Source organism: Amblyraja radiata, chromosome 46, assembly GCF_010909765.2.
Source record: "Amblyraja radiata isolate CabotCenter1 chromosome 46, sAmbRad1.1.pri, whole genome shotgun sequence".
Lineage (NCBI taxonomy): Eukaryota > Metazoa > Chordata > Chondrichthyes > Rajiformes > Rajidae > Amblyraja > Amblyraja radiata.
In genome coordinates this window covers 1,075,854-1,102,483 of record NC_046001.1, presented here as the reverse complement: position 1 = coordinate 1,102,483, position 26,630 = coordinate 1,075,854, and the positions used below count along the sequence as shown (strand labels likewise).

Below are 26,630 nucleotides of genomic sequence, written 5' to 3'. Positions count from 1 at the left end.
GCCTACCACAGGGTAGGTTGGAGGATTCATTTATGTAAAGGAGGTGGTGGAAGCACAGAAGGATGCTGCCAGGTGACGATGATGGAAATGTCTGCTCTTAGGAAAGAGGTCGTGTTCTCTCTGCGAATTTCAAACTATCCATCTAAGAGCTCTGGAAACTGGGAAGTTCTGCTCCATATATGGGTCGGCACGGTGGCGCAGAGTTGCTGCCTTACAGCGCTTGCTTGACAGAGGCTAAATTAGCCTCGTGAATGGAACAGGTCAGTCTAAATAATGTGAGGGAAGTAAGCATCACAACAACTCTTGCCCAGAGGAGGGGAATCCCCACCATCACAGGAAGCTCTGCCTCAGAAAGTCAGCTGTACAAAATCATGAGAGGAATAGATCGGGTAGATGCACAGAGTCTCTTGCCCAGAGTAGGGGAATCGAGGACCAGAGGACACAGGTTTAAGGTGAAGGGGGAAAAGATTTAATAGGAATCTGAGGGGTAACTTTTTCACACAAAGGGTGGTGGGTGTATGGAACAAGTTGCCAGAGGAGGTAGTTGAGGCTGGGACTATCCCAACGTTTAAGAAACAGACAGGTACATGGATAGGACAGGTTTGGAGGGATATGGACCAAACGCGGGCAGGTGGGACTAGTGTAGATGGGACATGTTGGCTGGTGTGGGCAAGTTGGGCCGAAGGGCCTATTTCCACGCTGTATCACTCTGTGACTCTTTAATGAGGGGGAGATAGATCAGCCATGATTGAATGGCGGAGTTGATTGCAATCTTCGACTCGATGGGCCGAATGGCCTAATTTTGCTCCTGCGGATTATGAACTGATGAAAGGTTGGGAGGGAATGTGCCCTCAGTGACGCAACTGGGAATCTGACCTCCGATGGGGGAAGAGAGTGCGTGGAGTAATCCCGGGTTCCATCCCGACTACGGGCAGTGCCTGTACGGAGTTTGCACGTTCTCCCCGTGACCTGCGTGGGTTTTCTCCGGGTGCTTTGGTTCCCTTCCACACTCCAAAGACGTGCGGGTTTGTAGGTGAATTGGCTTTTTATCAGTCGCTGGCCAGGTGTTCCGCCATTGAGCGGGCCCAAGCACAATACACGGATTATTCAGCGTGCTTCTGTAAAACGTAACGCCGTTAGACGTAAGTTGAAGTACTTAGCCAGGCTAGTGCAGGATGCTCTCCTCGATGGTTGCTAAATGCCGCGTTGAACAGATTCTTTTTTCACCCCTTTCCTCTTCTCACCCGCTAATCCATGGATGAAGCATGCAAGCTGCCCGCTGCCATACTTCACCTGAAACACTATGGTCGCCACTGTACTAATTTTGATTTCACTACTTGCAGCCGATCACTGAAATAGAGAGCAAAAAGAAACTGTCGGGCTCCCTCCTGGTGTCCATGGACCAGTTGAACGCATCGTTCGGGAGGAAAGATCGTGCGAACAGCGTGTTGAGTGTTCTGACCAACACACTGGAAGGTATGTCGGACGCATGTTTCCATGCGGGTTTCGGTGGGTGCGTTTCTCAGGGGTTAGAAATGTCCGTACGGGTTCAGGTATCGAGAAACAGCTCCCACCTTAAACCTAACCTTCTCTCCTTCTTGACATTCCAACGATGTGACTCGATACGATACGATAGAACTTCATTTGGCCGTCCAACTTAATTTCGCTTTTAATTTAAAGACACTGTACATTCTCCCTATCGATGGATCCTGTCCTAGTTATTGCGTTTCACCCTGGCGTAATGATCAGGGAGGCATCACTCCGTTCCCTCCATTGATGAAATGTACACTGCAAGGGCCAGGAAGCGAGCGGGCAAGATCATCTCTGGCCCCTCTCACCGTGGCCACAAACTCTTTGAATCACTTCCTTCTGGAAGGCGACTCCGGACTGTCAAAGCTGCCACAGCCAGACATAAAAACAGTTTTTATCCACGAGTAGTTGTTCTACTCAACAGCCAAAACATAGAAACATAGAAAATAGGTGCAGGAGTATGCCATTTGGCCCTTCGAGCCTGCACCACCATTCAATATGATCATGGCTGATCATCCAACTCAGTATCCTGTACCTGCCTTCTCTCCATACCCCCTGATCCCTTTAGCCACAAGGGCCACATCTAACTCCCTCTTAAATATAGCCAATGAACTGTGGCCTCAACTACCTTCTGTGGCAGAGAATTCCACAGATTCACCACTCTCTGTGTGAAAAAATCTGTAGCCTCCCTTTGATCTGGTATTTTGTTGGTTCACATGCTTGATCAATGGTGTTTTATCATTAATGTTTCATTATTATTAATGTTTAGTGTTTTCTGAGTCACTCGTAACTGTCACTGTATGTCATGCTGTCCCTTGTGGGCCGAGCACCAAGGCAAATTCCTTGTATGTGAATACTTGGCCAATAAACTTAATACGTTGCGTACAATTGCAACCGCTTTGCCAAGACCTCTATTCTTTGTGGTTTCAGAACTGGAAGAGTCTCAAAGGAAATGCCCTCCCTGCTGGTATAAGTTTTCTAACATGTTTCTGATCTGGGAATGTTCCCCCAATTGGTTGAAGCTCAAACACCATCTCCACCTATTTGTATTTGACCCATTTGTGGACTTAACGATCACCATTTGTATCGGACTCAACACCCTCTTCATGGCGATGGAACACTACCCAATGACGGAACAATTTGAACATGTTTTGTTCGTGGGCAACCTGGTAAGGCTCACGATTTCACTTCTGTTTAAGAAGAGATTTGATAATTTCTTTGCGGGTGTCAACAGAGTGTTGTTCACATGCATTTCCCAGGGTCTTCAAGTAAAACTTCCTTTTTCCCTCCACCCAACTTTATTAAATCCTAGATAGACAATAGGTGCAGGAGTAGGCCATTCGGCCCTTCGAGCCAGCACCACCATTCAATGTGATCATGTCTGACCATCCCGTTCCTGCCTTCTCCCCCATATCCCCTGACTTTAAGAGCCCTATCTAGCTCTCTCTTGAAAGTATCGACACAAAACGCTGGAGTAACTCAGCGGGACGGGCAGCATCTCTGGAGAGAAGGAATGGGTGACGTTTCGGGTCGAGACCCTTCTTCAGACTGAGAGTCACGGGGAGAGGGAAACGAGAGATATAGACGGTGATGTGGAACAAATGGATGAAAGATATGCAAAAAAGTAACGATTATCAAGTTAGACCATTCGGCCCATCAAGTCTACCCCGCCATGGGATCATGGCTGATCCCAGGAATGAGTGGGTTCACCTTTCCACCATCTTTTTCCCTGTTAAAAGACATCTTGTGAAAGAGGAAGATGCAGGTGCAAGGAACTGCAGGTGCCGGCTTACCGGGATAAAAAAGATACAAATTGCTGGAGTAACTTAGCAGGTCCTGGCATGGAACGTCACCTATCCATGTTCTCCACAGATACTGCCTGACCCGCTGAGTTACTCCAGCACTCTGTGAAACGTCACCTATCCATGTTCCCCACAGATGCTGCCTGACCCGCTGAGTTACTCCAGCACTCTGTGAAACGTCACCTATCCATGTTCTCCACAGATGCTGCCTGACCCGCTGAGTTACTCCAGCACTCTGTGAAACGTCACCTATCCATGTTCTCCACAGATGCTGCCTGACCCGCTGAGTTACTCTAGCACTCTGTGAAACGTCACCTATCCATGTTCTCCACAGATGCTGCCTGACCCGCTGAGTTACTCCAGCACTCTGTGAAACGTCACCTATCCATGTTCCCCACAGATGCTGCCTGACCCGCTGAGTTACTCCAGCACTCTGTGAAACGTCACCTATCCAGGTTCTCCACAGATGCTGCCTGACCCGCTGAGTTACTCCAGCACTCTGTGAAACTGTCCAAAAGGAGATATATACATATGTACATACACATATAGCCACATTCACATATATTAAATACCTAGATAAATAGATGAAAGAATAAATAAATAAATTGATCGTGACAGTAGATATTCCTAGAAGATAGACACAAAAAGCTGGAGTAACTCAGCGGGACAGGCAGCATCTCTGGAGAGAAGGGATGGATGACGTTTCAGGGTCGAGCTCTTACCTCAGACAACCCGAAATGTCACCAATTGCTTCTCTCTAGAGATGCTGCCTGATCTGCTGAGTTACTTGAAAGAGAAAAACAGGGTTTTTTTGCAGTTATGGTGTCCAAGTTCCTAGTAGCGTTTAGCAGGCAGCCATCAAATTGTGGGCCAATGATCAGTTGGAATGAAGTGCTGGCTGGAAGCATTGGGAACAAGGTCAGATTGAAGTGCCTCAAGATAGGTGAGACCAACAGGTCCACGATTCTCGACAGAGGCTAAATTAGCCTCGTGAATGGAACAGGTCAGTTTAAATAATGTGAAGGAAGTAAGCATCACAACAACTCTTGCCCAGAGGAGGGGAATCCCCACCATCACATGAAGCTCTGCCTCAGAAAGGCAGCTGTACAAAATCATGAGAGGAATAGATCGGGTAGATGCGCAGAGTCTCTTGCCCAGAGTAGGGGAATCGAGGACCAGGGGACACAGGTTTAAGGTGAAGGGGGTAAGATTTCATAGGAAATCTGAGGGGTAATTTTTGCACACAAATGGTGGTGGGTGTATGGAACGAGCTGCCAGAGGAGGTAGTTGAGGCTGGGAGTTATGAAAGTTATGTTTAAGAAGGAACTGCAGATGCTGGAAAATGGAAGGTACACAGAAGTGCTGGAGAAACTCAGCGGGTGCAGCAGCAACTATGGAGCGAAGGAAATAGGCAACGTTTCGGAGTCTGAAGAAGGGTTTCGGCCCGAAACGTTGCCTATTTCCTTTGCTCCATAGATGCTGCTGCACCCGCTGAGTTTCTCCAGCACTTTTGTCTACCTTAAGAAACAGTTAGACAGGTACATGGATAGGACAGGTTTGGAGGGATATGGACCAAACGCGGGCTGGTGGGATTAGTATAGATGGGACAGGTTGGCCAATGTGGGCATGTTGGGCCGAAGGGCCTGTTTCCACACTGTATCACTCCATGACTCTCTGTCTATGAGCTAAAAAACCCCTCTAAATGACGTAAAAGACACTATTTCAGTGCGAGGTTTCGAATCTTTTTTTTCCTTGACTATATATATTCAAGCATGCGTGCCCCAGTAGGGGGGGGAGGAGGGGGTGGGGGGGGGGGGGGGGGGAGTTTGGGAAGAGATTGCAAATATTTGTGCCTGTTGTATTGGAGAAAAAGGTGCTGCGAAAGCTTGATATTAATAATGAAATGCGGCATAAAATGACTCTTGCTTTCTGTGGCCTTTGCAACGTTTCCTGCTTGGAGGCAGATGTAGTTTTCCTGTCCGCTGGCCCACCTGTTGTTCGGCAATAGCATCTCACGCAGCGATGTGTTATAAATACAATATGTTCTTATATAATATTGTCAGGATTTGGCACCTGTTGCCCAGTTAGCGCCGGCATTTATGCAGCGATAGCTACAATGAGGTGCAGTTTTATTTCACACTTGCCTAGCGCAGCTCCCCTCAGCGGGACACAGCACGCTCGTGTGTCAGTGCGGGCTGGAAGAGTCTGCGTACCACGTGTATATGGGGTGCGTGAGGCTGCAGCCACTGTTCCATTCTCTAAAGGGGCTGCTCCTTGCCTTCTGGCTGCACTTCAAACCCACCACCCTCATCTTTGGTCGCCCTGTGCGTAGGGGAGCGGGCAAGGCCAAAGATGTCCTGGTTGTGTCGCTCCTGGGCCTGGCCAAGCTGGCCATCCACGAGTCACCTCGCCAGGCGGAAGAGGGCTGCCCGCCCCCTTTTCCGGGGGTTACGTCCACGCCCGGGTGGTGTTAGAGAGGGAACGCGCCCTGTCCACGGGCACCCTGGGGGATTTCCGGGAAACGCTGGGCACCGCGGGGGGTGGAATGCATCCCGGATAAGGAGTGTGACATTATAATTGTTTAATATTCAGTATATTTGGTGTATAGGAATATTTGTTGTACTTTGTACTATGGTGGCGGGTGTTATGTATTGTAAATATTATTCGTGTAAGAGTTGATCACCTCCCCACTGTGTCACATGGTCAGGGTGGGGGGGGGGGAGGGGCGATGAGGGGGACCCTCCTCTATATTCCCCCTCCCACCCCATACAGCCCCCCTCCCTCTCCATTCACCATCCCTCTCCTTCTATCCCCCCCCCCTTCATTCCCTCCCTCCCCCTTCTATTCCCTCCTCCTCACTTCCCCTCCATTCCCCCCCCTCATTCCCCTCCATATCCCCCCTCCTTCCCTCCCTCCCTCCCCATTCACCCATCACGTCACCCATCCACATTCCGCAAAGATGCTGCCTGCCTGCCTGGCCTGTGTGAGTTACTCCGGCACTTTGGGTCTTTGTTGGCAAGCCAGCGGCTGCAGTTCCTTGTGCCCGCCTGGGCAAGTGTTCTCTGTGCCTGCCTGCAGGTTGACTTGTGGATCAGTCCGTCAAAAAAGATCCTAATGCTGGTTTTATTTCCAGGTCTTCACTGCAATCTTCACAGCCGAAATGGTGATGAAGTTGATAGCAATGGACCCATACTATTACTTCCAGGAAGGATGGAACATCTTTGATGGCTTCATCGTGTCGCTGAGTTTGATGGAGCTGGGTCTAGCGAATGTTGAAGGATTATCGGTGCTCAGGTCCTTCCGACTGGTAACTATCAACTCCTGCATGTTTCCTTGGAGTGGCTTGCAATGTCATAGAGTCACAGAGTGATACAGTGTGGAAACAGGCCCTTCGGCCCAACTTACCCACACCGGCCAACATGTCCCAGCTACACTAGTCCCACCTGCCAGCATTTGGTCCATATCCCTCCAAACCTGTCCTATCCATGTACCTGTCTAACTGTTTCTTAAAAGTTGGGATAGTCCCAGCCTCAGCTACCTCCTCCGGCAGCTTATTCCATACACCCACCACCCTCTGTGTGGAAAAGTTACCCCTCAGATTCCTATTAAACCTTTCCCCCTTCACCTTAAACCTATGTCCTCTGGTCCTTGATTCCCCTACTCTGGGCAAGAGACTGCGCATCTATTCCTCTCATGATTTTATACAGCTGCCTCTCTGAGGCAGAGCTTCCTGTAATGGCGGAGAGGTCAGTACCTGTGATGGACTGGGCAGTGCCCACCACTCTCTGCAGCCTCCTTTGTTCTTGGGCGTTCGAGTTACTAAACCAGGCCGTGATTAGTACGGGTGTCAGGGATTATGGGGAGAAGGCAGGAGAATGGGGATGAGGGGGAGAGATAGTTCAGCCATGATTGAATGGCGGAGTAGACTTGATGGGCCGAATGGCCTCATTCTGCTCCTATCACTTAATATTCGGCACGATACATGCTACACCTTGACAACTGTCTTGGCAGTAACTACTTTGAGAGGACATGAAGGGAATGGGATGAACACAGCTTCCACTAATGATTCCTGATGTTTTGTAGAGAGAGTTAGATTTAGCTCTTCGGGCTAACGGAATCAAGGGATATGGGGCGAAAGCAGGAACAGGGAACTGACTTTCGATGTGTAGGAAAGAACTGCAGGTGCTGGTTTAAATCGACGGTAGGCACAAAATGCTGGAGTAACTCAGCGGGACAGGCAGCATCTCTGGAGAGAAGGAATGAATGGGTGACGCTTCGGGTCGAGACCCTTCTTCAGAGTGAAGAAAGGCCGAGACCCTTCTTCAGACAGACATCACTCTGAAGAAGGGTCTCAACCCGAAACGTCACCCATTCCTTCCCTCCAGAGATGCTGCCTGTCCCGCTGAGTTACTCCAGCATTTTGTGCCGGCCTACTGATTGTGGATGACCAGCCGTGATCATGTTGAATGGCGGTGCTGGCTCCAAGGGCCGAATGGCCTCCTCCTGCACCTATTGTGGATGTTTCTGATTGAAATCGCTCTCCCTGTTTGTTGACCCGAGAATCCCCCGCTTGTCTTCCAGTTGCGAGTCTTCAAATTGGCAAAGTCGTGGCCCACGCTGAACATGTTGATCAAGATCATCGGCAACTCTGTAGGCGCTCTGGGTAACCTGACCCTGGTCTTGGCGATCATTGTCTTCATCTTTGCCGTGGTGGGCATGCAGCTGTTCGGCAAGAGCTACAAGGACTGTGTGTGTAAGATCAACAAGGATTGCATCTTGCCGCGCTGGCACATGCACGACTTCTTCCACTCCTTCCTCATCGTCTTCCGCGTCCTGTGCGGCGAATGGATTGAGACGATGTGGGACTGCATGGAGGTCGCGGGCCAGAGCATGTGTCTCGTCGTATTCATGATGGTCATGGTCATTGGCAATCTTGTGGTAAGCCCATGTCTCCGATAGAAACGTCAAACGTTAATCTTAGTTCCGAGCTACAGCGGAAACAGGCCCTCCGGGTTCCGCGCCGACCGGCGATCCCCGCACACTAGCACCATCCTACACACACTTTTGTCCCAAAACGTCGCCTATTTCCTTCGCTCCATAGATGCTGCCGCACCCGCTGAGTTTCTCCAGCACTTTTGTCTACCTTCGATTTTCCAGCATCTGCAGTTCCTTCTTGAACATGTACCTGTCTAACTGTTTCTCAAACGTTGGGATGGTCCCAGCCTCAACTACCTCCTCCGGCAGCTCGTTCCGTACACCCACCACCCTCTGTGTGGGAAAAGTTACCCCTCAGATTCCTATTAAATCTTTTCCCCTTCACCTTGAACCCGTGTCCTCTGGTCCTCGATTCCCCTACTCTGGGCAAGAGACTCTGTGTGTCTACGCGATCTATTCCTCTCGTGATTTTGTACACCTCTATAAGATCACCCCTCATCCTCCTGCTCTCCATGGAATAGGACAAACCTGTACGTCTTTGAAGTGTGGGAGGAAACCGGAGCACCCGGAGAAAACGCACGGGGAGAACTTGCAAACTCCGTACAGACAGCACCCGTGGTCAGGATGGAACCCGGGTCTCTGGCGCTGCGCCACCGTGCTTCTTTGTTGAAGCAGTCGCAAACTACAGCGCCAGAGACTCCGGTACTGTCTGTGTGGAGTTTGCACGTTCTCCCCGTGACCTCTGGGTGCTCCGGTTTCCTCCCACATCCCTAAGACGTGCGGGTTTGTAAATTAATCGGCCCCTCTGTACATTGCCCCCCTTGTGTGTCGGGAGTGGATGAGAAACATAGAAACATGGAAAATAGGTGCCGGAGTAGAGGCCATTCGGCCCTTCGAGCCTGCACCGCCATTCAAAATGACCATGGCTGATCATCCAACTCAGTATCCCATCCCTGCCTTCTCTCCATACCCCCTGATCCCTTTAGCCACAAGGGCCACATCTAACTCCCTCTTAAATATAGCCAATGAACTGTGGCCTCAACTACCTTCTGTGGCAGAGAATTCCACAGATTCACCACTCTCTGTGTGTGAAAAAAAATGTTTTTCTCATCTCGGTCCTAAAAGATTTCCCCCTTATCCATAAACTGTGTGACCCCTTGTTCTGGACTTCCCCAACATCGGGAACAATCTTCCTGCATCTAGCCTGTCCAACGCCTTAAGAATTTTATAAGTTTCTATAAGATCCCCCCTCAATCTTCTAAATTCTAGCGAGTACAAGAGACTCTGTGCGTCTGTCTACCCGATCTATTCCCCTGGTGATTTTGTACACCTCTATAAGATCCACTCCTCATCCTCCTGCGCTCCATGGAATAGAGACCCAGCCCTTTGCCCCAACCTCTCCCTGTAGCCCAGACCGTCGAGTCCCGGCAACATCCTCGTAAATCGTCTCCGAGCCCTCTGAATTTTGTGTCCTATCTGCGGCGATTTGGAAAGATCCCGGTGGCCGTTCTCGTTCTAATTGCCGTTGTCTCTGCAGGTGCTGAACCTGTTCCTGGCCCTGCTGCTGAGCTCGTTCAGCGCGGACAACTTGGCGGCAACGGACGACGACGGCGAGATCAACAACCTGCAGCTGTCCGTCATCCGGATCAAGAAGGGGATCGCCTTCATGAAGATCTACAGCCACGAGTTTGTCCAGAAGCACTTCAAGAGCAAGGACGCGGACGAGGCCAAGCCGCTGGACGAGCTGATCGACAAGAAGGTGAACTACATCGGCAACCACATGGGCGCCGACATCAACCGCGAGATGGACTACCAGAAGAACGGCAATGGCACCACCAGCGGCATCGGCAGCAGCGTGGAGAAGTACATCATCGACGACGACCACAACTCCTTCATTCACAACCCCAACCTGACCGTCCGGGTCCCCATCGCTGTGGGCGAGTCCGACTTTGAGAACCTCAACACGGAGGACTTCAGCAGCGAATCTGAAGTCGGCGGCAGCAAGGAGGTAGGATGAACCTGGGGACGAGGAAGCACAGTCGCTGGGGTTTCTCCCCAAAGATGGGCCCCGAATGCTGCAGTAACTCAGTGGGTTGGGCAAACGTTTACCTTCCCGGGCCCACGCCAGTCTCTTGTTGGATGTCGAGAGGACGTTTCTCCCAATGGGAGAGTCTAGGACTAGAGGGCGCAGCCTCTGAATTAGAGGGCGTTCGTTTAGAAAGATGAGGAGGAATTTCTTTGTGAAAGGCCTAGATAGAGTGGATGTGGAGAGGACGTTTCTCCCAGTGGGAGAGTCTAGGACTAGAGGGCACAGCCTCTGAATTAAAGGGCGTTTGTTTAGAAAGATGAGGAGGAATTTCTTTGTGAAAGGCCTGGATAGAGTGGATGTGGAGAGGATGTTTCCACTAGTGGGAGAGTCTAGGACTAGAGGGTGCAGCCTCAGAATTAAAGGACGTTGGAAGTTGAGAAGGAATTTCTTTAGTCAGAGGGTGGTGAATCTGTGGAATTCTTTGCCACAGACGGCGGTGGAGGCCACAAGTCAGTGGATATATTTAAGGTGGAGATTGATAGGTTCTTGATTAGCTCGGGTGTTATGGGGAGAAGGCAGGAGAATGGGGTTGGGAGAGAGAGAGATAGATCAGCCATGATTGAATGGTGGAGTAGACTTGATGGGCCGAATGGCCTAATTCTGCTCCTATCACTTATGACCTTTCATCCTTGGCTTTTTTCCCACCGTCTGCCTATCAAGAACCCCGTCACCTGTGTTTACCTATTCCTGGCGATGCTCTGTCCTGCCCCTCCCCTCCCACAAGGTCATGAGGTCATCTCCGCGCCCTTTCCAGCTTAATCCTTTCATCTGCAACGGTAGGAAGAGCGGCGCGGTGGCGCAGCGGGTAGAGTTGCCGCCTCACAGCGCCAGAGACCCGGGTTCCATCCTGACTACGGGCGCTGCCTGTACGGAGTTTGCACGTTCTCCCCGTGACCTGCGTGGGTTTTCACCGGGCGCTCCGGCTTCCTCCCACACGCCAAAGACGTGCGGGTTTGTAGGCTAATTGGCTTGATATCAATCTAGTGCGTCGAGTGTAGGATGGCGTTCGTGTGCGGCGATCGCTGGTCGGCACGGACTCGATGGGCCGAAGGGCCGGTTACTGCGCTGTAGCTCTGAACTGAACAAAACTAAGTTGATGACCGGTGCAAAATGGTGCGGTAACTCCGGCAGCATCTCTGGAGAGCAAGGGTAGGCGACGTTTTGGGTCGGGACTCTTTGACTGGCCAACAGCGTCTGTGGCAGCATCCATTCATTGTGAAATGGCTGTTGATCTGTTCCTTTCTTGGCCTTGCAGAAGCTGGACGACACAAGCTCATCGGAAGGAAGTACCATCGACATAAAGCCTGAAGGGGATGAAGGACCACCAGTGGAACAGCCTGAAGAGTACTTGGACCCTATGGCCTGTTTCACTGATGGTACGCACAGAATGGACAACCTCGCTAACTCATCGACAGCTTCATTGCAACTGCTGGGAGGAATGGATTTTGCAATCTGTCTGCAGGGCAGCCTAGCTCATCCTCCCTCGTGTCCACAATACACACACACAAGCATGTTCCCGATGTTGGGGGAGTCCAGAACCAGGGGCCACACACACAGTTTAAGAATAAGGGGCAGGCCATTTAGGACTGAGATGAGGAAAAACATCTTCTCCCAGAGAGCTGTGAATCTGTGGAATTCTCTGCCACAGAAGGCAGTGGAGGCCAGTTCACTGGATGCTTTCAAGAGAGAGTTAGATTTTGCTCTTGGGGCTAACGGAATCGAGGGATATGGGGAGAAAGCAGGAACGGGGTACTGATTGGGGATGATCAGCCATGATCACATTGAATGGCGGTGCTGGCTCGAAGGGCCGAATAGCCTACTGCTGCACCTATTTTCTGTGTTTCTATATTCAATTGTGATACTTCAAGTGTAGGGAAGGAACTATACTCGCTAGAATTTAGGAGATTGAGAGGGGATCTTATAGAAACGTACAAAATTCTTATGGGGTTGGACAGGCTAGATGCAGGAAGATTGTTCCCGATGTTGGGGAAGTCCGGGACAAGGGGTCACAGCTTAAGGATAAGGGGGAAATCCTTTAGGACCGAGATGAGAAGAAACTTTTACACACAGAGAGTGGTGAATCTGTGGAATTCTCTGCCACAGAAGGTAGTTGAGGCCTGTTCATTGGCTATATTTAAGAGGGAGTTAGATGTGGCCCTTGTGGCTAAAGGGATCAGGGGGTATGGAGAGAAGGCAGGTACGGGATACTGAGTTGGATGATCAGGCATGATCATATTGAATGGCGGTGCAGGCTCGAAGGGCCGAATGGCCTACTCCTGCACCTATTTTCTATGTTTCTATGTAACTGCAGATGCTGGTTTAAACCCAGCATGGACAGAAAATGATGGAGTAACTCAGCAGGTCAGACAGCATCTATGGAGAGAAGGAATGGGTCTGAAGATGGGTCTCGACCTGAAACGTCACCCATTCCTTCTCTCCAGAGATGCTGCCCGTCCCGCTGAGTCGCTCCAGCACGTTGTGTCTCAATATGAACACGTTTTTTTCTTTGTGGCTGTCCGCCAATGAATTGGCCAGTAACTCAGCCCAGTGCTCTGAAAGGCCCCTCTGGTTTGTATTCTCTCCAGGTTGTGTGGCTCGCTTTAACTGCTGCCAGGTTAGCATCGAGGAAGGCTGGGGAAGGCCATGGTGGACGCTACGAAAGACCTGCTTTTTGATAGTGGAGCACAACTGGTTCGAAACCTTCATCGTTTTTATGATTCTGCTTAGTAGCGGTGCGCTGGTGAGTTCTGGTGACGGTCTCGTGCTGAACGCCATCTCTGTTTCCTTTCCGCCACCATGCCCACGTGCTTTGCTTTCCCCCCCCCCCCCGAAGGTGTTTGATGGACGGGGCAGCTGTCTGAAGAAGGGTCCCGACCCGAAACATCAACCCATTCCTTCTCTCCAGAGACGCTGCCTGTCCCGCTGAGTTACTCCAGCATTTTGTGTCTCTCATGCTCAACATCACTGCTAATGTATCTGGGGTAAAAATTTCTTTATTTTTTTCCCCCACCTCAAATACAAAGTCAAACTTGACCTCCTTGGTTAGGTTTAGTCTGTGAAACGTCACCTATCCATGTTCTCCACAGATGCTGCCTGACCCGCTGAGTTACTCCAGCACTGTGTGAAACGTCACCTATCCATGTTCTCCACAGATGCTGCCTGACCCGCTGAGTTACTCCAGCACTGTGTGAAACGTCACCTATCCATGTTCCCCACAGATGCTGCCTGACCCGCTGAGTTACTCCAGCACTCTGTGAAACGTCACCTATCCATGTTCTCCACAGATGCTGCCTGACCCGCTGAGTTACTCCAGCACTCTGTGAAACGTCACCTATCCATGTTCCCCACAGATGCTGCCTGACCCGCTGAGTTACTCCAGCACTCTGTGAAACGTCACCTATCCATGTTCTCCACAGATGCTGCCTGACCCGCTGAGTTACTCCAGCACTGTGTGAAACGTCACCTATCCATGTTCTCCACAGATGCTGCCTGACCCGCTGAGTTACTCCAGCACTCTGTGAAACGTCACCTATCCATGTTCTCCACAGATGCTGCCTGACCCGCTGAGTTACTCCAGCACTCTGTGAAACGTCACCTATCCATGTTCTCCACAGATGCTGCCTGACCCGCTGAGTTATTCCAGCACTTTGTGTCTTTTTTAGCTGAGTACGGAAATGAGCAAACTGTGTGAAGCCACACTTTTAGTACTTGTGATCTTAAAAGGAATTAATTTTTAAAAAGGAACCATATATTGTTTGATGAATTGGTGTGGCACAGTGGCGCAGCGGTAGAGTTGCTGCCTCACGGCGCCAGAGACCCGGGTTCCATCCTGACTACGGGTGCTGTCTGTACGGAGTTTGCATGTTCTCCCCGTGACCTGCGTGGGTTTTCTCCGGGTGCTCCGGTTTCCTCCCACACTCCAAAGACGTGCAGGTTTGTAGGTTAATTGGCTTGTTATAAGTGTAAAAAAATGGTCCCTAATGTGTGTGTGGGATAGTGTTAGTGTGCGGGGATCGCTGGTCGGCAAGGACGGTGGGCCGAAGGGCCTGTTTCCGTGCTGTATCTCTAAACTCAACTTAATTGTGTTTTTAGGCCTTTGAAGATATTTACATAGAACAGCGGAAGACAATTCGAATCATCCTGGAGTATGCCGACAAGATCTTCACGTATATCTTCATCATTGAGATGCTGTTGAAATGGGTGGCCTATGGATTCCAAAAGTACTTCACCAATGCGTGGTGCTGGCTGGACTTCCTCATTGTGGATGTATGTATCAGTTCTTCTTCTCTTTAGCATTGGAGGGATTTGCAGTTCCCATTTGGAGACATGTGGGGCTGTGGAATGTCAGATGGTGAAAGGCCGATTTGTTTAATTGATTAGTGCGGGTGTCAGGGGTTACGGGGAGAAGGCAGGAGAATGGGGTTGGGAGGGAGAGATAGATCAGCCATGACTGAATGGCGGAGTAGACTTGATGGACCGAATGGCCTAATTCAGCTCCTATCACATGTCATCCTAGCAGCAGTGAGCCATAGCACAATCGCCAAAATATACAGTGAGTCCGTTTTTAGAATGAATTTAATGTGGTTATGGGGGCAGGCTGTGTTAATGAGGGATTCATTGATTGCCGATTGTATTGGTGTTATAAAGCTTAACAAAGGGATTTTGTCGCGAATAAGTTGTAAGAAGAATGTCTGAGTCTCTGTTCCATTTACATTCTCTTCACGCGATCCTTTGGGCTGAAGAGAGGCCATTTTGTCCCATAACCGACATATGAGGCCTTGGTCACCATTATATAATTTTGCCTTTTTGTCTTTGTGTCAAACATATTCTCAATTTAAGTATTTTTAAAAGGTTAAAATAACTTATAAGAACAATCTCGGCAGCTTCTGTGACTGACAGACATTAATGAGGAATATCATTTGAGGATGCAATACTTTGACTTGTCGTTTTTGCAGAAACTGAAGTCAATTGTTGATTGGTGTGTGTAGAAGTACCGAGGTAAAATGAGGCTTCGCAAAGTCTACTAACAACCTTTTCCTCCATTTTCTCTCATCAAAGCCTTTGAATGCTTGTCTACAGAATGTGTGTTGAATTACGAATGTAATCATGTCGCATTTTGATTCCGTCACCCAAGGAGCACACAGCCTTTCGATTTAGCTCCTGACGGTTCGGAAGATGTCCGTACCGTACGCAACCTGTTAACGATGGCGGCCATGTTTTTGTTACCAGCAGCTTTGCTCTTGAGCGGTTGCTCGAGAAACGTGATGTTGATTTGGAAAAGAAAAGTGAGGTGTAACAATGAAATTTTAACCTTGACTCCAACAGACCTGAAGTGGTCTGTGCATACGTACAAGGCCCACCGTCCCTTGTATCTGTCAGAAGATGCATTTCAGTAACTGCAGTCAATGTTAAACTTCTGACAGGTACCTTGTACCACGGGGATAACTGATGAGGACATTTTCTTAAAATTAAGTTTTGAAATTGCAAATACCGTTGCCGGAAGTTCTGAAGCCCACTGTGTCGACTTATGGCAACTAAAGTGGTTAACGCCAGAAAACTGGAGTTCCACATCAATAGATTTGCTATTGAAGATGCTGGCTCAATTCAAAGGGTGACGGGTCTCAGTATAATGCACAATTTCCCGACAGAGTGAGGCTAAACGCAAATTGGTGGAACAGCATCTCATGTTTCGCTTGGGCAGCTTACACCCCAGTGGTATGAATATTGATTTCTCTAACTTCAAGTAGCCCCGGCATTCCCTCTCTCTCCATCCCCTCCCCCACCCAAGTCACACCAGCTTCTCGTTCTCACCCAGCAAACAGCTAACAACGGCCTGTTTCCTTCATCACCGTTACTTTTTTGCATATCTTTCATTCATTGTTCTTTATCTCTCTACATAATAATAATAATAATGGATGGGATTTATATAGCGCCTTTCTAATACTCAAGGCGCTTTACATCGCATTATTCATTCACTCCTCAGTCACACTCGGTGGTGGTAAGCTACTTCTGTAGCCACAGCTGCCCTGGGGCAGACTGACGGAAGCGTGGCTGCCAATCTGCGCCTACGGCCCCTCCGACCACCACCAATCACTCACACACATTCACACACATACATCACCTTCTATATCTCTCGTTTCCCTTATCCCTAACCAGTCTGAAGAAGGGTCTCGACCCGAAACGTCACCCATTCCTTCCTTCTCTCCAGAGATGCTGCCTGTCCCGCTGAGTCACTCCAGCCTTTTGTGTCTATCTTCGGTTTGAGCCAGCATCTGCAGTTCCCTCCTGCGCACTCCCCCTGTGTTACAGTAAATGGGCATCAGTGTCATTGATAATGACCTTGGCTTCAAGGGCAACGATAGTTGCAATGATCATTTTGAAAGCCGTCGCCCATGGGCGGGGGGGGGGGGGGGGGGGACCCTGTGGTGGCAAGATGGGCGAGAATGGCTGCTCTTGGTATCGTGCCCGAGGATTTGACTTTCCTTCGTTGAATTGGTCAGATAAATCCATGCTGATTAACAAGTTCCACACAATCTCATTGACTTTCCTTGCAGAATCTCGGACGATCATCACTTTTGGCTTTACTTTTGGCTTTGGGTGCACTAACCATTGTAAACCGTGAATGTGAGCATGTTTTACATTTCCTCTTGGCTGAAGGTGAACTATAACCTGATGTTTATAACCTCTGTCTCGACATCTTTAATACCTTCCTTCCCCCCCCCCCCCTCATAGAGATGTTTGTTTAGTGCAAATCCTGAAAGTAGTGTTAACTCCTGTTTTATTTCCGTTCTAGAAGGCTTCAATTTGTTTCAGTCTGCTGTGTGTCTTTGTGAAGGTTCAACAAAAAAAAACCAGACCGAATTTTAACGAGATGCTTTTTTACTTCTGCAAAACACTTCTGAGTACTGAAGACAGATTTTGGCTCGGGGTGTCATTGGTGTCACTAATCGGGACCCTTTCCTGGGATAATTGTGGGAATATATTTGACTTGACACTGCCAGTAATCGCTATTACATAGCTGTTACACTTTTAGTTGTTTGCAGTGATTTGTTTTGGAGACAAAAAGAAGCCTTTACTAAAGATACGTGGCTGGGAAATTGGAAAAAGACTGGTATCCAAGCCCTGTCACAAAAACACACTGGTTCTCTAAATCAATTAAATAGTAACTCTCAATGCTGAGTCCAAAGGCTCTTTTTTCCTAATCAATTCTTCATTGGGGGTCTTGCCTCTACAATGCTGTCTTTAATGCTCAGATTATCCTCTCTTTGAAAAGAAACCCCGTTTAAAATGAATGAATGAATAAGTTTATTGGCCAAGTATTCACATACAAGGAATTTGCCTTGGTGCTCCAACCCGCAAGTGACCACATGACATACAGTGACAGTTAGGAATGACGCATAAAACATTGAACATTACTCCCAAAGATGGGCGTCTGTCCTTTCCTTGATATGATATGATAGAACTTTATTTATCTATCCCAGGAGGGAAATTGATAAAGGAACAGACGACTGCTTACAATCGGGCAGCTGAAGAACTGGCTCAGTATTGAATAAAACATCGTTCAGAAAGCTTGAACTGGGAGAGACACTGAGAGTTACCTCACATTCTTGCCTGATTCATTTGGACTCCCCGCCATTGATATTGAACAATGGGCCAGTTTAAAATGGCCGACGCAATTAAGCATCCGTTTAGGTGAAAATTACAATCAAATTTTGAGCCAGGTTTAAGCTGCTAAGTTGTGTAGAACAAAGTCGCATCATTTCAATGTATTTATAACAACACAATCAGACCGCCAATCATTTTGGTCAGAGCACAAAGGATAAGTAAGTAAGTAAGTAAATGTTATTTATATAGCACGTTTAAATCAACTCGCTTTGAAACCAAACTCCTTTACATAGGAGAAATAATTAAGTTTCCGTACATCCATAGAAAAATTAAAAATAAATAAAAATGACACAACACCTTATAGAATTCAACATGAACGTTTCCCCCACAACAGAATCAAAATGTTCCACTGTGGGGAAAGGCACTAGAGAGTTCAGTCCTCTTCCTCTGTGAATCACCCGAGGTCGGGGCCTATTTGTGGCCTCCACAGCCAGTCCGATGTTTTCAGGCCCTCTTGCCGGGAAGCTGGAACTCCGGCATCGGGTGAACGCTCCCCAGCGGCTTGGAATGTCTGGAGCGGCCGCCGTAAGTGACCTGCCCTTCAGAGTGGTGCCGTGAGATCATTTGCATCAATAGACAATAGGTGCAGGAGTAGAGGCCATTCGGCCCTTCGAGCCAGCACCGCCATTCACTGTGATCATGGCTGATCATCCCCAATCAGTACCCCGTTCCTGCCTTCTCCCCATATCCCCTGACTCCGCTATTTTTAAGAGCCCTATCTGGCTCTCTCTTGACAGTATCCAGAGAACCGGCCTCCACCGCCCTCTGAGGCAGAGAATTCCACAGTTTAGAAGGAGTGGACAGGGCCTTGGTTGATAGTCTCTGCTAACGATTGCACCTTTGACAGCGTGGCAATCCCCCCAGGGACCTGTCAGCCTGAAGGGTTTTTTTTTTACACGTCTCTGGAAGCAGACTTGAACACGCATTCCTTTCCGTCCCAACGGGGCAGCCCAGCGACATGCAAGACACCTCCCTAGACTGACCGGGAGACAGACGCAACAAGCCGGAGTAACTCAGCGTGGCGGGCAACGTCTCTGGAGAGAAGGAATGGGTGACGTTTCGGCTCGAGTCTTGAGGAAGGGTCTCGACCCGAAACCCCACCCATCCCCTTCTCTCCAGAGACGCTGCCTGCCCCCGCCCTGCCGAGTTACTCCAGCGTTTTGTGTCTACCTTCGGTTTAAACCGGCATCTGCAGCTCCTTCCTGCACATGCTGACCAGGAGGCTCTACAGTTCTTAATCCACAGTGTGCTTAAGAAGGAACTGCAGATGCTGGAAAATCGAAGGTAAGACAAAAGTGCTGGAGAAACTCAGCGGGTGCAGCAGCATCTATGGAGCGAAGGGAATAGGCAACGTTTCAGGCCGAAACCCTTCTTCAGACCCGAAATCCTGAAGGAAATAGGCAACGTTTCGGGCCGAAACCCTTCTTCAGACCCGAAACCCTGAAGGAAATAGGCAACGTTTCGGGCCAACACTCTGAAGGAAATGGGCAACGTTTCGGGCCGAATCCCTTGGGAAATAGGCAACGTTTCGGCCCGAAACCCTTCCGGGTTTCGTCCCGAAACGTTGCCTATTTCCTTTGCTCCATAGGCCGCCCAATTGCTCTACAAATGCACATGCGACAGGCGATTTAAATGTTGAACTGTATTTAAGAATAACATACGACCAAACGTAACACATCACAGAGTGCCATTTGGACTCTCGGCTGGAAATAATATTTTTTTCCAAGTTGTGCTTCGTACTTTCTGCCACCCTTCCCCCCCTCTCTCCAGTGCCTCTGTACATGAGTATATCAGAGGTTAGTCTGATACGCAGCCCAGTTTTACCTGTATTCTTTTTTATAGGTACCTTTTATTTGTCTGGCTTAATTTTCTGGGCTTTTTCCCCCCCCCACTTCGCTTGGATCCACACAAAGTGTCGGGCAAGGGTAAGGTTTTATGATCCATCGGGCATTTTTCCTTTCCACAGGTTCCCCTTTAGTTGTGTGTGTGTGTGTGTGTGTGTGTGACCCTTCTTTTTCACTTTTCTTCCCTGTGTTCAATCTTATGCTTCTTCTCAACTGAAGTATTTCCTTCTAGGTCACTGGGATATAACTTCAGGCAGGGGAACTAGGCCTTTGCTAACAGTATTGGGAATTTTGCTTTTCTGTTTCTGTATAGGTTTCCCTAGTCAGCCTCGTAGCTAATGCCCTGGGCTACTCCGAACTAGGTGCCATTAAGTCTCTTAGGACACTAAGAGCTCTGAGACCTCTAAGAGCCTTGTCACGATTTGAAGGGATGAGGGTAAGATGCAGGGGTAGCTGTCCTTCTGCATGCATTATGAGAAAACAGTGTAAGCATGCTAGAACCGATCTATACTCTGGGGAGGGGGGGGGAAATCAACCATGACACAGCTGCTGAATTTATCCCCTCTCCCCGTGATTTCCCCTCCCCCCCCCCCCCACCCACCCCCCCCCACCCTCACCCCCACCCTCACCCCCCCCCCCCCCCCCACCACCACCACCCGCATCCTCTCCTGCAAAGGAGACGCATTAGGCTGCCTCATCACATTAGAATGGCCCAGGTTACCTGCCTTCCTAGAACATACATCAGCTGTTCTCATTTGGCCTGGCTTTCCTTTAGTGTTTAAAGGGGATTCTCCGCTAAAACCGAAACCGAGAATCACCAGACGCAAGTGATGCACTGCCTGCCGCGTATGTTCGACAAACAGAAAACGGTTCGGGGAGGGGGGTGAGGGGCGATCGATGAAAATTGGAAACTGGGGGGGGGGACAAACGTCAGACTTGATTGGTTTTCGTGAAACGAGACGAGTTTTTCCTCAGACTTTCGTCTTATCTTGCGTGCAAATTTAAATTACAATTGGGCTCGTGATCGAAGGAATCTATCGCTCAGCCGTCGAAATGTGTACATGCTTGGCGTTCATCACCTTGAATCTGGTTGTTCTCAATCCAGTCTAATGGAGACTGGAGGCCTTGTCTGATAGCTTTTTCCTCCCACCTCCTCCCTTCTTTTACACCACGCTGTACCCCCCCTGTTGTGTCACCTTACACCAACAATGTGGTCACTAATCAAGCATTGCACTGAACGAGTTTGATGCCATCATAGCAGTTGAATGATTTGAACTAATGAAGTGTGGGATGAGCCTCACTGCTGTTTGATTGCGTGGAATCCATATTGAATAATTGGCTAAAATGATTTGGAAAAAATCTGCATCAACTTTTTTTGAGTTGAGTTAAATTTCGAACGCAGAGCTTCCAAATACCCAATAAGGTGGTTGTGGTGGGTTGGGGGAGGGGAATGAGGGGGGTAAAGATGTTTTTCCCCAGTATTGCATTCCCTTGAGACCTGGAGCGCAGACCGGACTTTTGAAAATGGCGCCAAAAACATGAGGCCTTGCATGCGGTCTTGGTGGACTAAATCTGTACACTTTGCTAAGCGGGGATTGTGGTTAGGTACTGGCCTGTGTGGTGAAGTCCAGTCTTGACTGGGACCATTGGTAAGAAAAGAATCTCATGGATCATTTGCACAACCATAAAACCGCCATTGAATCACCCCCATTGGTCGCTAGGTTAGAGTGCAGCGTGGTTGAATAGGACTATTAGCCTCAGCAATCTCGTCTAAACGGTAGCAAGGGATCGAATCTCACCGGTTTTTTGTCCGCGCGCAGTGAACCCACATTTATTTAATCTAAGGCCGGTTGCGGCAACAATTGTTTTCAGGGTGAGTTAGAAACATAGGAACATAGAAACATAGAATATAGGTGCAGGAGTAGGCTATTCGGCCCTTCGAGCCTGCACCATTCGCCATTCAATATGATCATGGCTGATCATCCAACTCAGTATCCCGTACCTGCCTTCTCTCCATACCCTCTGATCCCCTTAGCCACAAGGGCCACATCTAACTCCCTCTTAAATATAGCCAATGAACTGTGGCCTCGACTACCCTCTGTGGCAGAGAGTTCCAGAGATTCACCACTCTCTGTGTGAAAAAAGTTCTTCTCATCTCGGTTTTAAAGGATTTCCCCCTTATCCTTAAGCTGTGACCCCTTGTCCTGGACTTCCCCAACATCGGGAGCAATCTTCCTGCATCTAGCCTGTCCAACCCCTTAAGAATTTTGTAAGTTTCTATAAGATCCCCTCTCAATCTCCTAAATTCTAGAGAGTATAAACCAAGTCTATCCAGTCTTTCTTCATAAGACAGTCCTGACATCCCAGGAATCAGTCTGGTGAACCTTCTCTGCACTCCCTCTATGGCAAGAATGTCTTTCCTCAGATTTGGAGACCAAAACTGTACGCAATACTCCAGGTGTGGTCTCACCAAGACCCTGTACAACTGCAGTAGAACCTCCCTGCTCCTATACTCAAATCCTTTTGCTATGAAAGCTAACATACCATTGGCTTTCTTCACTGCCTGCTGCACCTGCATGCCTACTTTCAATGACTGGTGTACCATGACACCCAGGTCTCGCTGCATCTCCCCTTTTCCTAGTCGGCCACCATTTAGATAATAGTCTGCTTTCCTGTTTTTGCCACCAAAGTGGATAACCTCACATTTATCCACATTATACTGCATCTGCCAAACATTTGCCCACTCACCCAGCCTATCCAAGTCACCTTGCAGTCTCCTAGCATCCTCCTCACAGCTAACACTGCCCCCCAGCTTAGTGTCATCCGCAAACTTGGAGATGTTGCATTCAATTCCCTCATCCAAATCAATTCCCTCATCCAGTTGTTGCCTGCCCTGGGAGAGGGGACGGTGCGGTTAGTCACATTAGTGTGTCTGACACCTCGTAAGCATCTGACACGCAGCTGAACCACACAACACCAGGACTAGTGTAGATGGGACATTGTTGGCAAGTTGGGCCGAAGGGCCTGTTTCCACGCTGTAACTCAGCGGGACAGGCAGCATCTCTGGAGACAAGGAATGGCTGACGATTCGGGTCCAGACCCTTCTTCAGAATTGAGGAGTGCGGGAACACTCAATAGTGCTTGGTTGAAAATTGGCCGGATGTGACGTCCAGTAAATAGGCATCTCCCCGTGATAGGCGGGAAGGTCACAAGTTGTCCAAGGCGACGCACTGTTCCACGATCAATAGCCGAACAAATTATCCTTGCTCTTAAGTAGCGAAGAATTGGATTTCTGCTCATCTCTGCTTCCATCGCGAGCCCTGAACCTGATGATTAATGGGGCAGACTATTGATCCGAGCAAAAGAGCTTCAGAAATCTAATATGGACACAGAACGCTGGAGTAACTCAGCGGGACAGGCTGCAACTCTGGAGAGAAGGAATGGGTGACGTTTCGGGTCTTCAGACAACCGTCTCGACCCAAATCTGAGGAAGGATATTATTGCCCTAGAGGGAGTGCAGAGAAGGTTCACCAGACTGATTCCTGGGATGTCAGGACTGTCTTATGAAGATAGACTTGGTTTATACTCTCTAGAATTTAGGAGATTGAGAGGGGATCTTATAGAAACTTATAAAATTCTTAAGGGGTTGGACAGGCTAGATGCAGGAAGATTGCTCCCAATGTTGGGGAAGTCCAGGACAAGGGGTCACAGCTTAAGGATAAGGGGGAAATCCTTTAAAACCGAGATGAGAATAACTTTTTTCACACAGAGAGTGGTGAATCTCTGGAACTCTCTGCCACAGAGGGTAGTCGAGGCCACAGTTCATTGGCTATATTTAAGAGGGAGTTAGATGTGGCCCTTGTGGCTAAGGGGATCAGAGGGTATGGAGAGAAGGCAGGTACGGGACACTGAGTTGGATGATCAGCCATGATCATATTGAATGGCGGTGCAGGCTCGAAGGGCCGAATGGCCTACTCCTGCACCTAATTTCTATGTTTCTATGACCCAAAACGTCACCCATTCCTTCTCTCCAGAGATGCTGCCTGTCCCTGCTGAGTTACTCCAGCATTTTGTGTCTTTCTTCGGTTTAAACTAGCACCTGCAGTTCGTTCCTGCACATTTGGAAATCTAATGTTTTGTTGCTTATTTGAAGGGCAAGTTGGGGAATGAACGGTCTTCGTTAGAAACTGCAGAAAGAACGAGTTGAGATGTTATGTTGCAGTTGTATAAGGCGTTGGTGAGACCGCATTTAGAATATTGTGTTCAGTTCTGGACACCGTGTTATAGCAAAGATGTTGTCAAGCTGGAAAGGGTTCGGAGAAGATTTACGAAGATGTTGCCAGGACTAGAGGGTGTGAGCTACAGGGAGAGGTTGAGTAGGCTGGAGTTAGAATTTAGAAGATTGAGGGGGGATCTTATAGAAACTTACAAAATTCTTAAGGGGTTGGACAGGCTAGATGCAGGAAGATTGTTCCCGATGTTGGGGAAGTCCAGAACTAGGGGTCACAGTTTAAGGATAAGGGGGAAATCTTTTAGGACCGAGATGAGGAAAACATTTTTTTTTCACACAGAGAGTGGTGAATCTGTGGAATTCTCTGCCACAGAAGGTAGTTGAGGCCACACAGTTCATTGGCTATATTTAAGATAGAGTTAGATGTGGCCCTCGTGGCTAAAGGGATCAGGGGGTATGGAGAGAAGGCAGGTACAGGATACTGAGTTGGATGATCAGCCATGATCATATTGAATGGCGGTGCAGGCTCGAAGGGCCGAATGGCCTCCTCCTGAATCTATTTTCTATGTTTCTATTCCTTGAAGCTCAGGAGGATGAGGGGTGATCTTATAGAGGTATACAAAATTACGAGAGGAATAGATCGGGTAGATGCACAGAGTCTCTCACCCAGAGTGGGGGAATCGAGGACCAGAGGACATGGGTTCAAGGTGAAGGGGAAAAGAGTTAATAGGAATCTGTGGGGTAACTTTTTCACACAGAGGGTGGTGGGTGTATGGAACAAGCTGCCAGAGGAGGTAGTTGAGGCTGGGACTATCCCAACGTTTTAAGAAACAGTTAGACAGGTACATGGATAGGACAGGTTTGGAGGGATATGGACCAAAGGCAGGCAGGTGAGGCTAGTGTAGCTGGGACATTGTTGGCCGGTGTGGGCAAGTTGGGCCGAAGGGCCTGTTTCCACACTGTATCACGCGATGACTCCACAGTGCAAAGCTTTTGTTGCGTGCTAACCAGTCAGTGGAAAGACAATCGAGCCATTCACAGCGTACAGCCACAGAATAAGGGAATAGCGTTTATTTTTTTTATTTAACCTTAACCAGGAGAAGTCTCATTGAGATTAAAAATCTCTTTTACAAGAGAGTCCTGGCCAAGACAGGCAGCAGCACAGTTCCACAGTTACAGACAAACAACAGAGAACATATAAATAGAGTCACAGTCAGAACATCATCAAACAAAGCATGTACAGACAGAAGAACCCGCTTCAACATCATTAAGAAGGGATTTAAATCTGTTTCTAGAAACCAGCTCCTTAAGTTTCAGTTCATTCTGCAGCTGGTTCCATGCGAATGGAGCAGCATAACTAAATGCCCTTTTCCCCAGTTCAGTACGGACTTTAGGTACAGTTAGTAAGAACAAGTCCTCAGAGTGGAGCTGATAAGTTCCTGTGCTTTTTCGAATTATATACTTCTGCAGGTATGAAGGAAGAACACCGAGGATAGTCTTATAAATAAGGATATGCCAATGATGGAGTCTGCGGGTGGACAGGGCAAACCATCCAACTCAAGCCAGTGTAGTCTGATCAAAGATAGTCCGAGGGTCACTAATGAGGTAGATAGTGTGTAGTCTAACTTTATCTGCAGTATCATTGTGCTGAATGCCCATTGCATTGTCATGTTGAGGTTTGTCACCAAGCACTATGAAGCAAGTTGGATCCTGAATATTCACCCTGTTGTATTCTGAATATTTTGCGATTCAACAGAAACAATATTCCATTGGCTCTTTGGTTACATTCTGTGCCCCTGTAGTGGCTTTTAGTCAATAGACAATAGGTGCAGGAAGAGGCCCTTCGAGCCAGCACCGCCATTCAATGTGATCATGGCTGATCATCCCCAATCAGTACCCCGTTCCTGCCTTCTCCCCATATCCCCTGACTCCGCTATTTTGAAGAGGCCTATCTAGCTCTCTCTTGAAAGCATAGCACTCTCTTGAAGTCATTAGTATAGTTTACAGATACAGCACGGAAACAGGCCCTTCAGCCCATCGTTCTAGTTCTATGTTATCCCACTTTCTCATATATGGTTTATCAACACATTGTCAACAGAATGAATCCATTGCCTCGGTATATCATGCCCCCCCCCCCCCCCCCCCCCTCAAGTTATTCTTATGTTTCTCAAACTTTTGTTAGAGATATGGCAAGGAAACAGGCCCTTCGGCCCGCCGAGTCCGTGCCGACCATCGATCGCCCGTTCACACACTAGTTCCGTGTTATCCCACTTTCTCATCCACTCCCTACACACGAGGGGGGCAATTTACAGAGGGGCCGATTCACCCACACGCCCGCACGTCTTTTGGGGTGTGGGAGGAAACCGGAGCACCCGGAGGAAGCCCACGCAGGTCACGGGGAGAACGTGCAAACTCCACACACACACACACACACACACACACACACACACACACACAGCACCCGAGGTCAGGATTGAACCCGGGTCTCTGGCGCCGTGAGGCAGCAGCTCCACCCGCTGCGCCACTACCTGGAC

At 48.8% G+C, this 26,630-nt stretch overlaps 1 protein-coding gene across 7 annotated transcripts in view; it reads left to right on the top strand.

Annotated features, from left to right (window-relative positions):
- The window catches only part of scn8a (sodium voltage-gated channel alpha subunit 8), a 103,468-nt gene that overhangs the window by 61,587 nt on the left and 15,251 nt on the right, over nt 1-26,630 (top strand). For 4 of the 7 annotated variants that reach the window (XM_033015658.1, XM_033015657.1, XM_033015661.1 and 1 more), the window contains exons 11-19: nt 1,344-1,476; nt 2,461-2,699; nt 6,466-6,639; nt 7,914-8,270; nt 9,805-10,275; nt 11,612-11,732; nt 12,942-13,096; nt 14,449-14,622; nt 20,179-20,301. In XM_033015658.1, the coding sequence (XP_032871549.1) occupies nt 1,344-1,476; nt 2,461-2,699; nt 6,466-6,639; nt 7,914-8,270; nt 9,805-10,275; nt 11,612-11,732; nt 12,942-13,096; nt 14,449-14,622; nt 20,179-20,301 (1,947 nt within the window). The remainder of the gene's footprint in view (nt 1-1,343; nt 1,477-2,460; nt 2,700-6,465; nt 6,640-7,913; nt 8,271-9,804; nt 10,276-11,611; nt 11,733-12,941; nt 13,097-14,448; nt 14,623-20,178; nt 20,302-26,630) is intronic. The other 3 variants (XM_033015660.1, XM_033015659.1, XM_033015663.1) reach the window with 1 other exon arrangement.